Source organism: Lepidochelys olivacea (genome assembly GCF_965140295.1).
Source record: "Lepidochelys olivacea isolate rLepOli2 genome assembly, chromosome: 4".
NCBI lineage: Eukaryota > Metazoa > Chordata > Testudines > Cheloniidae > Lepidochelys > Lepidochelys olivacea.
This window is the reverse complement of record NC_140414.1, coordinates 147,410,862-147,430,420: the sequence shown is the minus strand read 5'-3', so window position 1 is coordinate 147,430,420 and position 19,559 is coordinate 147,410,862. Positions and strand designations below refer to the sequence as shown.

The window sequence follows — 19,559 nt, the reverse complement described above, 5'->3', positions numbered from 1 at the left end:
TTCTCCAGGGATGAGCCATTGCCATCTAAACCCAAACCGAGCTCAAGTGCTGCAGCGGGGTTTGGAATCTGACATCCAGACACTGAACTGGATTTGACCAGTGAGTTGACGGGCAGAGAGTTCTGGAGGTCCTTAATGCAGAGAGTTCTGGAGGTCCTGGATGCCTGGGTCACCGGAGAGCAGGTTGGAACTTTTCCGATGACCATTTTGTTCGAGAATGACAGTTGGTGGAATTTGAGGTGTTTGGCAGAAACACGTCAAGTTTGATGACTTTTCATACGATCACAAGCAGGGACAGGGTTCCAACAGAAACCTGCCTGGCTTCCTGCTGATTCACTGTGGGGAGCCCCACCAGATGGACTGCCCCAAGGCTGAGGACCCCAGGTTTCTCAGGTCCATGGCTCAGGAGTAGCCCTACCATGCATGCCACTGGAAGCTCTTTGGGGCAGGGACTTGCTATGTATTTATACGGCACCTAGCACAATGTAGCCCTGATTTCAGTGCCGGCCTCTAGGCATTTCCTTTAGGAAAACCTTTGCAAAGCACTTTGAGATTGATTGATGAAAAGCATTCTGTTAATGCCAAACATCATTAATATGGAGCAAAATGTGCGTTTTTCCCTAAAACATTTATTCTTGAGGGTAGGATGAACTGTCAGCTACTGACAGCTATGAATCATTCGATCTAAAGCTTCTGAAAGCATCAAAGGGGAAATCTTGGTGGTTCCAATGGATGCTATTTATCTTATTGGTTTCTTTTGTTCTTGCCCTGCCATGCCCCTAGCAACCAGTTTAAATGCTTCATAAATCTTGAATCGTTGCATATAAAAGTTGAATCAACTATGATCATCACCTCGCCTGCCAGAGCTCATGAGCTCCATTCTGCAGATTAAGATGCACAGAACGTTTTTTGGATTGTAATTTCTCCCCCACCCCAAATGTCACTTTCCTTTGAGTCCCTCTTCAGGCATCACAGCGGTAATTGGCAAAGATTGTTGACTGTAGAGGTGCACGTTTTCGGCTTACTCATGGCAAGCTCCTGTTTTTCTGTGTTTCTCGTGAGCTGGGGATTTGACTAATACCTTTCCTCAGATGAAAAGGCTTAGCGTGGTTTGCTTTTATGTTGCATTTTTCTCTGGCCTATGAGAAATGAGAACTTACTGCGCTGACAATACTTCCCCCTCCCGCCCCCTTACAATTTTCAGATGTGTGGCTGACAATAAAGCAATTCACTGTCTGAACAGAGCTGATCTGCCGTTCGCCCCCACAGGTATGAGCTGTTGGTACTTCTGAACAGCTCTTATAAATATTGCCTTTTAATGTGTTTCTCACGTGGAGGTCTGCTCTGAAAAGTTTGCAGACCTGCACAGCCAGTTCTGTACCTTGGGCCTGGTCTACACTACAAACTTAGGTTGACAGAAGCTGCCTTACGTCCACCTTAGTAATGTGTGTGTCTCCACTACCAGGTCCCTTCCACTGACCTAACTCACCTGTTACGTCGCCTTCATTACTCCACCTCTGTGAGAGGCGTAGCGCTTAATTCCATATTGATGTGTCGACAGGCAGGCAGTGTAGACACACAGTTGCGTAAGTTGACTGAATTGGCCTCCAGGAGGTGTCCCACAATGCTCAGCTGTGACCGCTGTGCTGATCGGTTTCAACTCTGCTGCACAGCAGCTGGGTACACAGGAAAGAGCCCCTCCCCTCTTAAAGCCCCAGGAACTTTTAAATTCCCATTTCCTGTTTGATCAGAGCAGAGAGCTCACCAGCCCAGCTGATCACGGTGACTCGGTGCCCCAAACGCACCGCTGCCTGAAGTACACAGGAGATGGGGGATCTTATTGCTCTGTCCAGACACAGCTCCAATCCGGCAGAAGAAACGTAGACGTCTACAAAAAGATCACGCTGGGCATGACGGAGAAGGGGTACACCAGGGACCCACAGCAGTGCCACATGAAAATCAAAGAACTTCAGCAGGCGTACCATAAGGCAAGGGAGGCGAACAGTCATTCTCGTTCTGCACCACAGACATGCCACTTCTACAAGGAGCTGCATGCGATTCTCGGCAGTGACCTGAGCACTACCCACAAATGCAGCGTGGACACCTCCCAGGAGTCTAAGTCCTGGGCCACCACAGGTAACAACGAGGAGGAGGAGGAGGTTTTGGAGGAGGAGAATGGGAGACAAGTGAGTGGGGGATTCTCCCCAAGAGCCAGGAACTATTTTTAACCCCGGAGCAGCCCAGCCGATCGCAGGACTGCCTCATGGCTGAGCGTGATGCCGGGGAAGGCACATCTGGTTAGTATGCAATTCAATCCAACTGTAGGGGTTACATGCTCCTTTAGTTTGTTTAATTTGAAGAGAGAGTGCGGTGCAGTGGGTATCTGCTTCCCAGTGGCCGCTCCAGCTCCACAGAGGGTGCCCCTGCGGAAAAGACTGTTTAGTGCACAGGGATGGCTTGGGAATCCTCCATGGAGATCTCTAGGAAGCTTTCATGGGGGTACTCTGCAATCCTGTGCAGAAGGTTTCTGTGGGGCACTGCCTTATTTCTTCCACCACAGTAGGACACCTTCCCACGCCACTCCAGGATTAACCCTGCTGGCTTTATTGCAGTACAAAGTACGGCCGTATAAGGATCAGGTCTGTACCCAGATGCTTGCAGCATCTGCTCCCTTGTCGCCTCTGTTACCCTCCGGCTCCTGGTGTCACATTGGGTCTCCTAGTGGAAACGGGGGAAGTTTTCATGACAGGTGCTCACACTGCAAACAATAGAGCATGTGATCCCCCGCCCATGGTGATTTCAGGGTCCCTCAACCTTGGTTTTCTTAACATGCCGTGGTTTGGATGGCAGGGATCAGCACTGACCTAAGAACTAGCAATGTGTCTGCAAACACACCAAGTCTTCCAGCATGTTACACTCTTCCCACCAAGTAGCAGTGGTAATGCTCTACATAAGAATGATGCCTGACTAATCTAATCGCCTTTTATGATGAGATTACTGGTTCTGTGGATGAAGGGAAAGCAGTGGATGTATTGTTTCTTGACTTTAGCAAAGCTTTTGACACGGTCTCCCACAGTATTCTTCTCAGCAAGTTAAGGAAGTATGGGCTGGATGAATGCACTATAAGGTGGGTAGAAAGCTGGCTAGATTGTCGGGCTCAACGGGTAGTGATCAATGGCTCCATGTCTAGTTGGCAGCCAGTGTCAAGTGGAGTGCCCCAAGGGTCGGTCCTGGGGCCGGTTTTGTTCAATATCTTCATAAATGATCTGGAGGATGGTGTGGATTGCACTCTCAGCAAATTTGCGGATGATACTAAACTGGGAGGAGTGGTAGATACGCTGGAGGGCAGGGATAGGATACAGAAGGACCTAGACAAATTGGAGGATTGGGCCAAAAGAAATCTGATGAGGTTCAATAAGGATAAGTGCAGGGTCCTGCACTTAGGACGGAAGAACCCAATGCACAGCTACAGACTAGGGACCGAATGGCTAGGCAGCAGTTCTGCGGAAAAGGACCTAGGGGTGACAGTGGACGAGAAGCTGGATAGGAGTCAGCAGTGTGCCCTTGTTGCCAAGAAGGCCAATGGCATTTTGGGATGTATAAGTAGGGGCATAACGAGCAGATCGAGGGACGTGATCGTCCCCCTCTATTCGACATTGGTGAGGCCTCATCTGGAGTACTGTGTCCAGTTTTGGGCCCCACACTTCAAGAAGGATGTGGATAAATTGGAGAGAGTCCAGCGAAGGGCAACAAAAATGATTAGGGGTCTGGAACACATGAGTTATGAGGAGAGGCTGAGGGAGCTGGGATTGTTTAGCCTGCAGAAGAGAAGAATGAGGGGGGATTTGATAGCTGCTTTCAACTACCTGAAAGGGGGTTCCAAAGAGGATGGCTCTAGACTGTTCTCAATGGTAGCAGATGACAGAACGAGGAGTAATGGTCTCAAGTTGCAGTGGGGGAGGTTTAGATTGGATATTAGGAAAAACTTTTTCACTAAGAGGGTGGTGAAACACTGGAATGCGTTACCTAGGGAGGTGGTAGAATCTCCTTCCTTAGAGGTTTTTAAGGTCAGGCTTGACAAAGCCCTGGCTGGGATGATTTAACTGGGAATTGGTCCTGCTTCGAGCAGGGGGTTGGACTAGATGACCACCTGGGGTCCCTTCCAACCCTGATATTCTATGATTCTATGAATGGCCACACCAGGTCAGACAAATGGTTCATCTAGCCCAGTATCTTGTCTTCTGGCAGGGACTGCTGCCAGATGCTTCAGAGGGCAGGAACAGAACAGGGCAATTTTGAATGATCCATCCCCTGTCATCCTGTCCTAGCTTCTGGCAGCTGGATGCATGGGGTTGCATCCCTAACCAGCTTGGCTAATGGCCTATCCTCCGTGAACCCAGTTATACTTTTGGCCTTCACAACATCCCCTGGCAGCGAGTTCCACAGGTTGACGGTGTGTTGCCTGGAGGAGTACTTCCTTCTCTGGGTTTTAAACCTTTGCAGACTGTGGGCTGGATTCTGTGGGATGAATAACAGAGAATTCCTCACAGTCAGACTGTTCTCCCCTCTTCCCTTCTGGTGGGTAAGGGGGCCAAAGAGCCTGAGTGGGAGGAAGTTGGGTGGGGCGTCTCTACTGTACGCCACTTTGCGCCTTCTCAGAACCTACCGTACCTGTCAGTGGGTGTGACTGGGTAACAGGACCCGACCAGGCACAGTGGGAAGCAGGGGCCGAGCTTTTCGTAATGGTGAATGAGCAAGGAGAGCACTGTATGTTACGAATGTGCAGAGCGCGGTCGAGTTCACGGCAGCAATGTTAATGCTATTAGCTTACAGTGGATCTTGGAGGGATCACGCAGGCTCTGTGCGTGCAATCCTTGGCCTGGCCTGCTTCTACTTGGCAGAGGGAAGTTCTGAAAAGTGTTTAATGCAGCCAAATGCAAAGTTGTGCAGGTAGCTACCCGGAATGCAGGCCGTAGCTACGGAATGGGGGGCGGTATCCCGGCAAGCCGCGAGTCTGCAATGGGTTTAGGGGTCACAGGGGACCAGCAACTGAGCATGAGCGCCCAGTGCCACACTGGAGCCAAAAGGGCTAATACAATCGTTAGGTGTATCCGCAGGGGAGTAGCGAGTAGGAGCAGGGAGATGGTTTCACCTCGGGGTGCAGCATTGGTGTGACCGACACTGGGCCCTGCGTGTCCAGCCGGGTGCCTGCACTTTCAAAAGCAAGTTGAGAAATTGGAGAGGGTGCAGAAAAGAGCCACAGCAGTGTTTCAGGGGCTGGAGAAAATGCCTGACAGTGAGAGACTTCAAATGCTTGGTCTGTTTAGCTTCTCAGAAAGGTGCCTGAGAGGTGATTTGATCCGAGTGTCCGATTACCTTCCTGAGGAGAAAATGCCATGTACTATGGGCTCTGTAATCTAGCGGAGAAAGGCGGGACAAGACCCAACGGCTGGAAGTTAAAGCCCGACATGTTCACATTAGCAAGAAGGCAGGTGTTTGACAGGGTGGGTGATTAACTGCTGGAATAAACCACCCAGGGAAGGGCAGATTCTTTTTCTCTGTGTGTTCCCATAAGCCTGGCTGCCTTTCTGGAAGATGCTTCACTCCAGCGGTTCTCAACCTTTTTGGACTCGGGACCCCTCTGTAAATGTTCCAGGCCTGTCGTGACCCAGGGGTGGAGGTCCTGGGGCAGAGCCATAACTAGGGGTTTTAGCTTCTGGGGCGAGCAAGCATATTTGCACCCCCTGCCAGCAGCGATTGATGAGGGGAGGGGGCATGCGGGACCACGTCCCTGTCCGGTTCCGATTTTTTGGTTGTGCCCCCGCTCCCCACCCAGACAGGCTGGATGATCTGCTGAGGTGAGTCAGGAGGTAGAGATGACTCTCCTTCCCCAAGCTCCGCTCCACAGGGCTCGCCCAAGCTGCCTGGCATTATTGGCCCTGAGCTGCCCCCGCAACCACGCCCTGGTTACAGCCCTGCCCTGGGGTAGTTCAGTCGGGTGCTGGCCCCCAGGGGGGTTGGGTCCTGCCTGACACTCACCCCACACTGGCGTCTCCTGTAGATGCTGTGCTGTGGGGCTGGCTGGGCTTGGCTCTCCCCTCCAGGGCTGCAGCGCGGCTCAGGTTTGGCCCCACCCCTCTGACTGGACCAAATTTGGGCGAGGGGACTTGTGCCCTGGCTCACAGGGTTGCAGTGCCGCTCGCTCACTTTTGGCCTACCCGGGCTTCCGTCGTCTTGGCGGCTGGGCCAAACCTGAGTGGCGCTGGGAGGGATCCTAGAGGCTGCAGTGCCTGGAGAGGGAGGCGAGCCCAGCCAGCCCCGTGGGACAGGAGCTGCCATGTGACCCTTTGAAACATTCTGGGGACTCAATTCTGGGTCCTGATCTCCAGGTTGATCCCAGGAACCCCGCATTAGCCAAACACAAGTGCCTGGGCTCAGTACAGGGGGAGCTGAGATTCTCTGGCCTGGGCTAGCCAGGAGGTCAGAGTGGATGATCTAATGATCCCGTCTGACTGCAAACTCTGTGGACTTGCACCTTTCAGCCGCAAACGTTGGTATCTCAGTGGAAAGTCGGGTTGCATTAGCTTCCTCCTCCGGTGAAAAGTAACAGCAGGTCCCCAGTGAAAGAGAGACGGTGAACGTGGCCTCCATGGATTGGTGCTTCGTATTTGCTGCATTTTAAAGAGGTGCTGGGGGAGAGGCAGGAACAACGTGGCAGGTGGTGTTCACAGAGACGTCTGAACAACCCTGTCAGTGGCCTTGTGGAACGGCTCGCCTCTCTGTGTTGGTGCTGCGGATGGAACAGTGGCTGGCAGCAGCGTCTTCTTCCGCTGGAACGCTCGAGCCGTAGGGATCCCCAGGCTCGGTGGCTTGGGGCGGGGTTCTGCGTTCAGATGAAAGATTTGTCTGTGAGGGGAGTCTTCGCTACCGAGACCGCTTCTATGAGCGATGAGGCTTCAGAAAAGCAGCTAGTCGTCACGTGGGACCCAGATGGCTGCTGCTGTTAATAGATGGCAGTTGGGGCTAGAGATGTCATCCGGGATCAGAGCCCCGTTGTGCTGGGCACTGTGTGCGAAAGCATAGTGAGAAAGGGTCCCTGCCGCGAAGAGCCCCGATAGCCCAGGAGGGGCCACGCGGCCTGCTCAGACATTGCCATGCAGACCGTTCTCAGGGTGGTTTCTCTTACGCTCTTGAGGACGGTTATCCAAGTGATCCCTCCAGGTGTGAATCGCGAGGGGTTTGTCTGACATCTCCTACTGTGCTGGACCTTGCCTCTGGCTCAAGATAGTGGAACCTATGGGGAATGACTCTCGTCTTTCCTGCTAAAAAATGGCAGTGAGGAATTGGAACTGGATCTAGTAGAAAGGTATCCAACCCTGTTCGCACAAGCCCTAGGCAGGCAGGATCTTGTCTAGATCAAGGACCAATCATGGACTCTGTCCACGGTCAGGGCCTGCTCCAAAATCATTGTTCTGCAGGAGTGAGGGAGCTCTTTGGGGGAGCGAGAGATGGTGTTATCGCAGCACCTGGCCTGGCCTCTGGAGATCCCTCCGCCAGAGATCAGGGAACTCACACCTTGCCACCTTTCCACGTGTTTCTTTGACCTGGAGCTTTCACTCCATTAAACACAAGAGTGCTCTGTTCATGGAGCAGGAAGAGAAGCAAAGTGATCTAAGGATCAGCAACCTTGGACAACGTAGGGTTCTGCCAAGTGCTCCAATCTCCTGTAGTGAGGGAATGCTGGCTACACTAGACCCTGCACTGGTCGGGCTGCCAACTGTCTAATCACACAAACCCAAACACCCTTGCCCTGCACTGCCCCTTCCCTGAGGCCCTGCCCCTTCTCCGAAGCCCCACCTAGCTCACTCCATCCTCCCTCCCTCTGTCGCTCGCTCTCCCCACCCTCACTCACTTTCATGGGGCAGGGAATTGGGCTCTGGGCTGCGGGGTGAGGCAGAGGGGTTCAGACTGTGGGAGGGGGTTTTGGGCTGAGCCTGGGGCAGAGGGTTGGGGTACAGGAGGGGGTGACGGGTGCAGGCTCCAACGAGGAGGCACTTACCTTGGGGGGCTCCCGGTCGGCGGTGCAGCGGGGCTAAGCCAGTCTCCCTGCCTGCCCTGGCCCCAAGCCGCTCCTGAAAGTGGCTGGCATGTCCCTGTGGCCCCTGGGGGGGAGGGAAGGGAAGGGGGCTCCCCGTGCTGCCCGCGCCACCCCCGCAGCTCCCATTGGCCTCAGTTCCCGGCCAATGGGAGCTGCAGAGTCGGTGCTGGGGGCGGAAGCAGCGCGCAGAGCCAACTGGGCCCCTCCAGGGATGTGCCAGCTGCTTTTGGGAGCAGCGCGGGGCCAGGGCAGGCAGGGAGCTTGCCTTAGCCTTGCTGCGCTGCCGGATTTTCAGCACCTAAAATCTCCCGGTTTCGCTTCAGTAGCCTATGGGAAATAAGGCCTGATTCTGGGAGACTCCTGGAGAGTTGGCAACCCTATCCATTGGTGAGACTGAAGCTGGCTTCCCCGTGCTAAACCAGAATTACCCCCCACTTCTCCAATCCACTTGGCTTGTCACGTGCCACAGCTTCACCTAAGATAGAACTTTTCCGGCAAATTTTGAGCAAATTACAGCCGGCATTTTGGAGACTTGGGAGGTTGGCTGGTGGTTTATATTACAAGTGTCCAGAGCCCAGCAACCCCCATCACAGATCAGGGCCCCATTGTGCTGGGTGCTGTAAATACCTTCGAAGCAGGAATGGTAGATAGCGCCACCTAGAGTTAAGGTTACCTGACACTTCCCATTACAAGACCCTATTTTCAGTTGCTTGTAACTTTGCCAAACTTTAACCTGTTGGGCTGGAATTTTCCACGCTGGGCGTCTGCCTCCAGCTGTTTTTTTTTTTTTTTGTTCTTTTGTTTTTAAGTTTTAGCAAAAATAACAGTTATTTGAGAACGAGTTTCGGGGAAAATACATTGTTTTGCCCCTGTTAGAAAAAACAACTCCTCTTACAACAGTTTTGAGATGCTCTAGCAACCCCATGCTTTGACGCAGGGACTTGAAACTAGGCCTGGGGCTAGCTCTGGTGTCCGAGAGATGCCCTCTGCCATCCCGGGGGAAAGCTGCCCAAATCTGGCCAAGTTATAAGCTTTTGAAAAATTGCAGTTTGCACGTGCATCTTTACCACCCTTGTGATTTGCAACCGTGCAAGGCTCTGAGCCGTGTGGGAGTAAAGTGTATCAAAGATGAGAAGGCAGAGCAGAGTTCTACTCTGCTGCATAGCTCAGGCTTGATAATGACCCTAAGACCCAGAGGAAGAACAGTCAAGTTGGAGCCTTGCGACCTGACCCCTAGGGGACTCGACCTCAGGTGTTAAGTTTGGGTTGGGGCAGGTGTGGAAATGACTGAGGATGCTTGGATCAGGTTTGGGTCGGGCTTTACAATTAGGCCTGAGCAGAGTGGGGACGGGCGCTGGGGGATGACTTGGCAGGGTTGGGGCCATGGCAAATAGTCCTTTATTTACATGGGCTGGTGGCTGGCAGAGGCAGCCCTGCCGAGGGAGGGAGGGAGCGAGCGATGTGCTCGCACCAGCTGTTTTCTGCCTTGATAGACAGACTCAGCTTCCAGGGGAACAGTGTGGCCAGCTGGGGCACCGCACCGGGCACCCCCTGCCCAGCACCCTGCCCTGCCTGGTGTGGAAGAGCTCATGGGGCCTGCTGCATCGCTTCAGGAAATCCAAGGAGGAGGAGCTCGGGGGGCTCTGCCAGTGGGTACTGCCCCCACTCTTCCCCCCGACCCACCCTGTGCCCAGAGCCTTGCTGCGGGGCTGGGCAGGAGGTGGCAGCAGATGGTGGGGGGGGGCTGCCCCGTGCCTGCAGGACAATTGGGCCATCCCACTGCCTGGGGGTGCGGAGGGCTGTGGCAGGGCTGGGGTGTGGGCATGGGTGGCCCCCGGCTCCTGGGGGCAGGGCGGTGGGTCAGGCAGGTTTGGGAAAGGCAGAAGGAGGTAGGTCTATTTGCAGCACCCCAGCCATGCTGGTCCACTGGCTCCGGCTCCTGCTGCTCTGTGCCTGACCTTGCCACCCGGCCCAAACCCAGCGAGACGTGGCTACAAGTGCCAGTTTCAGGTCGGATGTGAAAACAACTCAGTGCTCCGGGGCAAGGTTCAGATTGGCTGTGAGCTAGTCGCGTTCGGGTTAGGCTTTAAAATGAGCCCTGAGCAGACCAAGAATTCAAGTCCATTTTGGTCCTTAAATTGCATTTGAGGAAACTAGCTGAGCGTAGCTACCCGGAGGCCAGAGATCATCTGTTGCTCTGTTGGAAGTTGCTCTCTCTGAGCCAGATGGTGCCAGGCCTTATTAGCCGTCTCTTCAATTAGGCCTGGGGGGAAACCTTCTCCTGGGCCACCATCTGGCCAGCCAGATGCATCCCTAACACTGTGGATTTCCCCACTTCCTGTCCCTCTCCTGCCTCTCCTCATTTGCCTGTCGTTCCATAAAACACCTGGGCCCACTGCTTCCCTATCAGTCTGTCCACTCCTTTTTCCTTTCCTTGGCTCAGCCGTCTGGCTGCCTGCAAAGCAGCCCGGGGTTAGATTCTGGCATGTGGAATCAGGATGCCTGGGTCTGTTCCCAGCACCATGTACGTTACTCCTCGCACCTCACCCTGCTTCACAAAGTGGTGGTGTCGCCATTTTACAGTTAGGGAAACTGCGGCACGGAGCTGGGCTGTCAGAGCTACGAATGGAACTCCCAGCCGGTAGACAGGGCCTGACCCTGGGATGTGCTCGTTATTTGCGGTTCCCTTGGGCTTCAGCATGAGTTGCAAGTGCTAGATCATCGGGGGAACTCCTGCGTGTGACTGATACACAGTCTGCCTCGCCAGGGCCACTCCCTCAGACTCAAATGGTGATGGCCCAGTGGCTAATCATTGTGTCTTGCTAATTACCAGTGTACGCCAACCTAGCACGCTGGGTCTTGGGCATTTACTGCAATGCCCCTATTACATCATAATCTCTCTGGAGCAAGGACCCACGAGGCATTCGAGGCATGTGAAGCGTGTGGCAACTTTTGGGCACTGTGTGAAAATACTACAGCATTGTGGGTAATTGCGCAGAATTCCAAATGGGTATGTTGTGTGTAATGGACCGGAGAGCTGGTGAGAGAGAGTTCTGTAGTTCCTGGCTGTGATCACATGACATGGGTCAGTGTTACGACATGTTGTATCTCTATCCATCAGCTGTTAGGCTGCCTTTGGGTTTGCGGTGTTTGTCGGATTTGGCATCGCTCTGGAATCTCTCTCAGTGGGACATATTGCTCCCTTAACGTGTCCCTGTTGGTTTAAATGCTGTGTCCCAAATGGTAGGAATATCCTTGCGTCCTGTTCCTGAGACAAATTGTGCACCTGTTTGATCATCTGCATTCGCAGACTGCTCTTCAGCTCCAGCGCACATGAGACTTCCGGTTCCACTGGTTCAAACTCTTAACGAAGCTTGTGCCCGGTTGGCACCCCTCACGTGCAAACGCGGTTACCGTGAATGTGCACAGAAAGTGGGTGTTTGCACTTACCTTATTTTCACACACAGTAACAGAAATTGCTCATACAATTGGGCACTCAGTGTTACCACATGCAGCTTTCCACTTAACTTTGAATATTGGGATGTTGATCTTTATTGTAAAAGTGACCCTGACAGCCCAGGAGCTGGGACAGCTGATGCTTGGGGCTAATGCCAAGTGTACCAGAGCAGATTAGCCATAAAACTTGCAGTTCTTGCATCTGTTTTGCTCCCCCTCAGCCTCAGCCTCCATACACCAGCCAGTGATCTGCTCCGGTTCGTCCCTCTGCCACAGGTGCCCCAGTGAAAATGGGTTCTATAAGTCTGCATGGGGTGGTGAACAGGTGGGGCCATCCAAGTTTGTGGCCTCTGATTATTTTCACTTGGGCCTAGTGCAGAGGGAGAGAGAAAGGCAGGGTGTGAAGGGCGAGGATCAGTGTGTAGAAATGGTGCTGAACCCTGGCTTTGCCAGCCGCTGCCAGATGGGGGGAGCATTGAAGATAGAGCTTCCACCCATCCGGATTTTACCCAGACACTTCGGGTTTTGGCTTCTGTGTCCGGTGCCATTTAAGGTTGCCAGGTGCCCAGTTTTCAACCAGAAAGTCCGCCTGAAAAGGGGACCTGGCAACCCTAAATGGCACCTGAACCAAAAGTCCGGTTACCACAGGTCGGGGAGAGGTGCCGGGACATTAACCCGCGCCAGTCCCTGCTCAGCTGGGGCTGCCTCCTACCTGCAGGCAGGCTCCTTGAGACAATCCAGCAAGCGACAGGGATGGGTCCTTGGGGTAGAGGTGGGGCAGGTCCTCGGGGGGAGGGGGCAGGGCCCAGCAGTTAGAAAGGTGGCAACGCTAGTTGAAGGGGGCTACACCAGCAGCAGTGGCTGGAGGGGGATCCCTGCAGAGGCAGGCCGTGTACAAAGCGGCCCTGAGGCATATACAGGAGCAGCTGCACCTTTCTCAACCTGGAACCCCCCCCCAGGCAGGGGCCGTGTGGCTGCAGAGTACCTAGTACAGTGCGACCCGGATCCGGATTGGGGCCTCCGGGTGCTGCTGCAGTTCAGACCCCAAGCGAGGGCAGCGTGTGCTCCTGTAGCATTTGCAGCATGTCCGGCCCCGGCTCTGCGCCCCCCGCCCCCCGGAGTGTACTGGGGGCTCGAAGCACCTTTTCGCCTCGGGCTGAGCAGGGTCCCTTTTAGTCACACTGGCAAAGCGCATGCGGTGTCCCCCTCTAGTGGCTGGTCCACAGCGGATAAAAGCCCACTAGTGCTGCCAGCCAGAGGAGTTGCTCCTTTAGCTCAACCGGGCGGTGCAGCGGTGCTGAAAGGCCGAGGTTCGAACCCCGCTGAGGACCCTGGGCCGGGTCGTTACACTTGCTGGATACAATGGGATTCAGCACCGGTGATTCCCACCTACAGCCATCGCTCAGCTCAGGCTCCAATGGGAATTCCTTGAAGCCGTTTCTTGTTGCTGCGCTTCCTCGCCTCCCCATGGCTGCTCCGTGGGGCGCTGGGTTAGAGGAGTGGGTGGGTTGTCAGCTCGGACTGGCTTTGCTGTCAAAGAGTCACCTCCCTGGCTCTCCTGATTAGAGACAGTTCATGCCACCGGCTCAGCACAGACGTACCTAGCAGAGTTCGCTCGGTCCATCGGGCATCTGGGAAACATCACCTGCTCTCCTCTGATGGATTAAAGCCCCAGGTCTGTGCAGATCAGCCCCGGGTCCCCAGCCCTGTACAGACTGATGCACTGAGGATCTTTGAGCCAAACCGTCGGCTTGCTGGGTGGAATGGCCTCCTGGCATGGGCCACTGGTCATGGCGGAGATGCTGGGCAGGGGCTCTGCAAAGCCTCCCTCCCAGTCAATAGAGGGACACTTCCCAAGCCCAGCTGCAGGGAGCCAGGAGAACATCTCCCTGCCCAGAGCCTGGCGTTGCTGCAAAGCTCCCGCGCTCTGTGATGGATGGGACTGATCTGAAGCACCGGCTGGTGCTCGATAGAGCTCCAGAGCAGGTGTTTTCTGAGCACGCTGGCTCTCCAGCCCCGGGAAGTGAGGGGGATCTATAACCTCGCCAACCGTAACCCCTTCCTGGCTCCGAGAGAGTGCCCGGGGCCGGTCGCCAAGTGCTTTACAAGAAAGTCAGTATCTTTATCCCCATTTCAGAGATGGGGAAACCGAGGCACTGGGTGAACATGGGAAAATCACTTCAGCAATCCAGTGCTAGAGTCCAGGTCTGCTGAGTTTCAGTCCCATGCTTTATCCATAAGGTAATGCTGCCTCCCAGCTCCTGCTTGCCAGCTGGCTGCCCCAGTCCCTTTCTGGCTCCAGGTACCGTGTGGAAATGGTTGCCTCTGTCCGAGGACCATACAGCCCTGTCGCAAGGCGGGGCTAGGTACGCATGGAGTGGGGGGGAAGTTGAGGCACCCAGAGGTGGCACTGCCATGACCAACGGCAAGGTCAGGAGTAGACCAGATTTCCCAGCTCTAACCCCTGCACGACGCTGCCTTCAAGAGGCTTGGCTATTGACTCTTGGCTTTAATTCCTTCTCCATTCCAGGCTACAGTGTTAAGTGCGAGTACACCGCGCACAAAGAAGGGGTCCTGAAAGAAGAGATGGTGCTGTCCAGTGAGACCCATGAGGATGCTTGTGTCAAAGTGGTGGTTCAAGCCCGGGTCATGGGTAGGTATCCCTTTAAACACTGCTGGAAACAGGGTCTGGAGCCTTTCACTGCACAGGCCGCCTGGAATCCAGCCCTGGTGAGTGACGGCGGTCTGATTAGTGGCTGCGGCCCATTGCTAGGGGATTTAGGATGCATAGAATCATAGAATATCAGGGTTGGAAGGGACCCCAGAAGGTCATCTAGTCCAACCCCCTGCTCGAAGCAGGACCAATTCCCAGTTAAATCATCCCAGCCAGGGCTTTGTCAAGCCTGACCTTAAAAACCTCTAAGGAAGGAGATTCTACCACCTCCCTAGGTAACGCATTCCAGTGTTTCACCACCCTCTTAGTGAAAAAGTTTTTCCTAATATCCAATCTAAACCTCCCCCACTGCAACTTGAGACCATTACTCCTCGTTCTGTCATCTGCTACCATTGAGAACAGTCTAGAGCCATCCTCTTTGGAACCCCCTTTCAGGTAGTTGAAAGCAGCTATCAAATCCCCCCTCATTCTTCTCTTCTGCAGGCTAAACAATCCCAGCTCCCTCAGCCTCTCCTCATAAGTCATGTGTTCCAGACCCCTAATCATTTTTGTTGCCCTTCGCTGGACTCTCTCCAATTTATCCACATCCTTCTTGAAGTGTGGGGCCCAAAACTGGACACAGTACTCCAGATGAGGCCTCACCAATGTCGAATAGAGGGGAACGATCACGTCCCTCGATCTGCTCGCTATGCCCCTACTTATACATCCCAAAATGCCATTGGCCTTCTTGGCAACAAGGGCACAGTGCTGACTCATATCCAGCTTCTCGTCCACTGTCACCCCTAGGTCCTTTTCCGCAGAACTGCTGCCTAGCCATTCGGTCCCTAGTCTGTAGCTGTGCATTGGGTTCTTCCGTCCTAAGTGCAGGACCCTGCACTTATCCTTATTGAACCTCATCAGATTTCTTTTGGCCCAATCCTCCAATTTGTCTAGGTCCTTCTGTATCCTATCCCTCCCCTCCAGCGTATCTACCACTCCTCCCAGTTTAGTATCATCCGCAAATTTGCTGAGAGTGCAATCCACACCATCCTCCAGATCATTTATGAAGATATTGAACAAAACCGGCCCCAGGACCGACCCTTGGGGCACTCCACTTGATACCGGCTGCCAACTAGACATGGAGCCATTGATCACTACCCGTTGAGCCCGACAATCTAGCCAGCTTTTCTACCCAATGTAGCCAGCTTTCTACCCATTATAGTGCATTCATCCAGCCCATACTTCCTTAACTTGCTGAGAAGAATACTGTGGGAGACCGTGTCAAAAGCTTTGCTAAAGTCAAGAAACAATACATCCACTGCTTTCCCTTCATCCACAGAACCAGTAATCTCATCATAAAAGGCGATTAGATTAGTCAGGCATGACCTTCCCTTGGTGAATCCATGCTGGCTGTTCCTGATCACTTTCCTCTCATGCAAGTGCTTCAGGATTGATTCTTTGAGGACCTGCTCCATGATTTTTTTAGGGACTGAGGTGAGGCTGACTGGCCTGTAGTTCCCAGGATCCTCCTTCTTCCCTTTTTTAAAGATTGGCACTACATTAGCCTTTTTCCAGTCATCCGGGACTTCCCCGGTTCGCCACGAGTTTTCAAAGATAATGGCCAATGGCTCTGCAATCACAGCCGCCAATTCCTTCAGCACTCTCGGATGCAACTCGTCCGGCCCCATGGACTTGTGCACGTCCAGCTTTTCTAAATAGTCCCTAACCACCTCTATCTCCACAGAGGGCTGGCCATCTCTTCCCCATTTTGTGATGCCCAGCGCAGCAGTCTGGGAGCTGACCTTGTTAGAGAAAACAGAGGCAAAAAAAGCATTGAGTACATTAGCTTTTTCCACATCCTCTGTCACTAGGTTGCCTCCCTCATTCAGTAAGGGGCCCACACTTTCCTTGGCTTTCTTCTTGTTGCCAACATACCTGAAGAAACCCTTCTTGTTACTCTTGACATCTCTGGCTAGCTGCAGCTCCAGGTGCGATTTGGCCCTCCTGATATCATTCCTACATGCCCGAGCAATATTTTTATACTCTTCCCTGGTCATATGTCCAACCTTCCACTTCTTGTAAGCTTCTTTTTTATGTTTAAGATCCACTAGGATTTCACCATTAAGCCAAGCTGGTCGCCTGCCATATTTACTATTCTTTCGACTCATCGGGATGGTTTGTCCCTGTAACCTCAACAGGGATTCCTTGAAATACAGCCAGCTCTCCTGGACTCCTTTCCCCTTCAAGTTAGTCCCCCAGGGGATCCTGGCCATCCGTCCCCTGAGGGAGTCGAAGTCTGCTTTCCTGAAGTCCAGGGTCCGTATCCTGCTGCTTACCTTTGTTCCCTGCGTCAGGATCCTGAACTCAACCAACTCATGGTCACTGCCTCCCAGATTCCCATCCACTTTTGCTTCCCCCACTAATTCTACCCGGTTTGTGAGCAGCAGGTCAAGAAAAGCGCCCCCCCAGTTGGCTCCTCTAGCACTTGCGCCAGGAAATTGTCCCCTACGCTTTCCAAAAACTTCCTGGATTGTCTATGCACCGCTGTATTGCTCTCCCAGCAGATATCAGGAAAATTAAAGTCACCCATGAGAATCAGGGCATGCGATCTAGTAGCTTCCGTGAGCTGCCGGAAGAAAGCCTCATCTACCTCATCCCCCTGGTCCGGTGGTCAATAGCAGACTCCCACCACTACATCACTCTTGTTGCACACACTTCTAAACTTAATCCAGAGACACTCAGGTTTAATTACATGCATGTATATGCAATAATATGCAATAATAATTGCATGTAATTGCATCAGGCAAGGTGTTTCCAGTAGAGAGAGAGAGCAGCCAGAGCACTGGTAAGATCTCTCCTGGAATCCTGTGCACAATTTTGGGTACCCATGTTCCAGAAAAAGGCATTCGGATTGGCACAGGGCAGAGGAGGGCGGGTAGGATGGCCCAGGGAATGGAGAGCCTGTCTTAGGACAACACACTGGAAGAGCTTGGCAAAACGCAGGCCGAGAGGGGATCTGATTGCTCTGTAAATACACTGGGGGCAGGGAACCAGGGAGGGAGAAGAACTAGTGAAGCTAAAGCTACAAGAGCCAATGGGGAGAAACTGGCCAGGAGTCCGTTCAAGCTGGAAATGCAAAGAGTGAGGGGAACACGTGGTCGGAGCGGCGTGGGGCAGGGGGAGACAGTGTCTCACGAGTTTGAAGATGGTGCTTGCTTTGCATGTAATTGGGCTGGTGTGTTGGGGTTGCCTGTGATAGCAGGGGCTGGGCTCGGTGACCCAGCAGGTCCCTTGCAGTCCGGGGCCCCCATGTGATCTGGGTTTGGCTGTGGATGTTTCATAGGTCTGCTTGCTCCAGGGCCGCAGACCGAAGTTGCTTCGCAAGCAGGACGATGACCCCAGTGCTGGCCCCTGGCTGGGTAAGAGGGCGTCAGGGACCGAGAAAGAGAAGCAGGTTCCCACCCTTGGAGATGGGTCTAGTGGTTTGGGCGCTAGCTGGGGACTTGGCGAGACCCTGCTCTGCCACAGATTGGCCATGTGACATAGGGCTGGATTTTTCAAGGTATTTAGGTGCCTGAGGGCTTCTGAAAAATCCCACCTGGCGCCTACCTGCATCTTTAGGTGCTAAATCCCTGGACAAATCTGGCCCATAGTCTCCGTGCCTCAGTTTCCCACCCATCCAATGGCGAAAACAGCACTTTCCTATTGTACATGAACGATTGCGAAGCGCTGAGAGGATAGAGACCCCATAAGGACCTGAGGTGACAGAGATGCCCCAAGGGCCCCCAGTTATTTGCCTAAAGAGTGTGGGAGAAAAATAGGAAGGCCAGGGGAGGGGTTCTTAACTGCAGCAGCCATCTGCACTCGTGTCCCCACCGCTATAGACACCCCATGCTGCATGCCGGGCCGCATGCTATGGAGATCTGACAGATCCACCCTCTGTCACCATCCCCTTGGGCCAGAGGAACGTTGCTTGGCTTCACCGGGACGACATGTTTACAGGGGTTGGGGCTTCCTAGCAAAGGGGAGCTCCGGGAGGCGTGTTGGGGGGTGTCTCTTGCCATTCTCAAGCCAGCCGTGCGGGCTTGAATTTTCTGATTGTGAATTTGTTGCTTCCCCTCTGTGTGAAAGTTACGATGAGGGGCATCCCCCGTGTGCATCGTGGGCAGGGCTGGGGCGAGAAGTGGCGCGACACTTTAAATCTGTTTTAGGAGCTTGGCTGGGGTGTCGCACCAAGGCTAGGAGCCAAATGGAGGCCCAGATTTGGGGCTGGGAAGGAATTTCCCCCAGCTCAGATGAGCAGGGCCATTGCGGGTTTTCACCTTCCTCTGCAGCCTGGGGCACGAGCACAATCAGCACGTGGATCATGTGGGCACATCTCACCTAATCAACCTCCTCGGGCATTAGCCGCTCCTCGGTCCCTCCTGTCCTCTGCTTCGGCCACACAGCAGTTCGATCTCTCGGGGACTGAAATGCTGAGTTTGACCCAAGTGACCAGGTTCCACGGGGGGGTAACAGGGTGGAATGAAGCGGCCTGGCCTATGCAGGAGGGCGGACTAGAGCAGTGTTTTAAATCGAGCAGCTGTTGTCCCAAGTGTATTTACTGAGCTAGCTCCTTACTGGCTGCGTCTCCCAGCAGTTTCAGTAGAAGTTTCAGATGCTCAAGCCCCGGCAGAATTGGGCCCTGGCTCGGGTCAGAGGAGTCCTCTGTCTCAAAGGTGCTGACTTCCCCACTTCACCCTCGGTGCTCTACCGCCCCTATCCCCACCCCCACTCCACCCCTTCCATACGGCCCCGCCCCTGCCCCGCACCGCCCTCTTCCCCAAAGTCTCTGCCCCCTCCCTGCTCCTATTCCAACTCCTTCCCCAAATCCCTGCCCCGGCCCCGCCTCTTCCCCGAGCACGCCACATTCCCACTCCTCCCCCGCAGCACGCTGCCAAACAGCTCCTCCCCTAGCGCCCAGGAGAGCTCTGCTCCCTGTGCGGGATGGCGTATCTGCGCCCGTGCATACCTTATCCTAGTGCAGCTAGGACGCTGCACCGCTAACGGAACAATGGAGCTGTGAGCAGCAAAATCCCACGCTGAGGACTTCAGACAAAATATTGTACCTGGTGCTATGAATTTCCACAGTGCTCTGTAAGCCTACAGCTGCCTCCCCTGCCCTGAAGGACTAAATAAGGCAAGATGAAATGTAGGGTGCTGTGTGTGTGGGGGGGCAGGTCCATATAGAGGATAATAGCCTACTACTGCTGCCGTTCAGCTGAGCTGATGCCTTTAGCTCAAGTGATGGAACTCTATGTTTTGGTGCAAAAGGGTCAGGGTTCAAACCCTGTTAGCTGCCTGGTGTGTGTC

The 19,559-nt window shown here is 53.8% G+C and overlaps 1 protein-coding gene across 6 annotated transcripts in view; it reads left to right on the top strand.

Annotated features, from left to right (window-relative positions):
* The window catches only part of ADISSP (adipose secreted signaling protein), a 144,635-nt gene that overhangs the window by 109,633 nt on the left and 15,443 nt on the right, over nt 1-19,559 (top strand). For 5 of the 6 annotated variants that reach the window (XM_084626480.1, XM_084626479.1, XM_084626483.1 and 2 more), the window contains one exon: nt 14,085-14,207. The exons of the other annotated variant lie outside the window; for it this stretch is intronic. In XM_084626480.1, the coding sequence (XP_084482606.1) occupies nt 14,085-14,207 (123 nt within the window). The remainder of the gene's footprint in view (nt 1-14,084; nt 14,208-19,559) is intronic. 6 annotated transcript variants of the gene reach the window in all.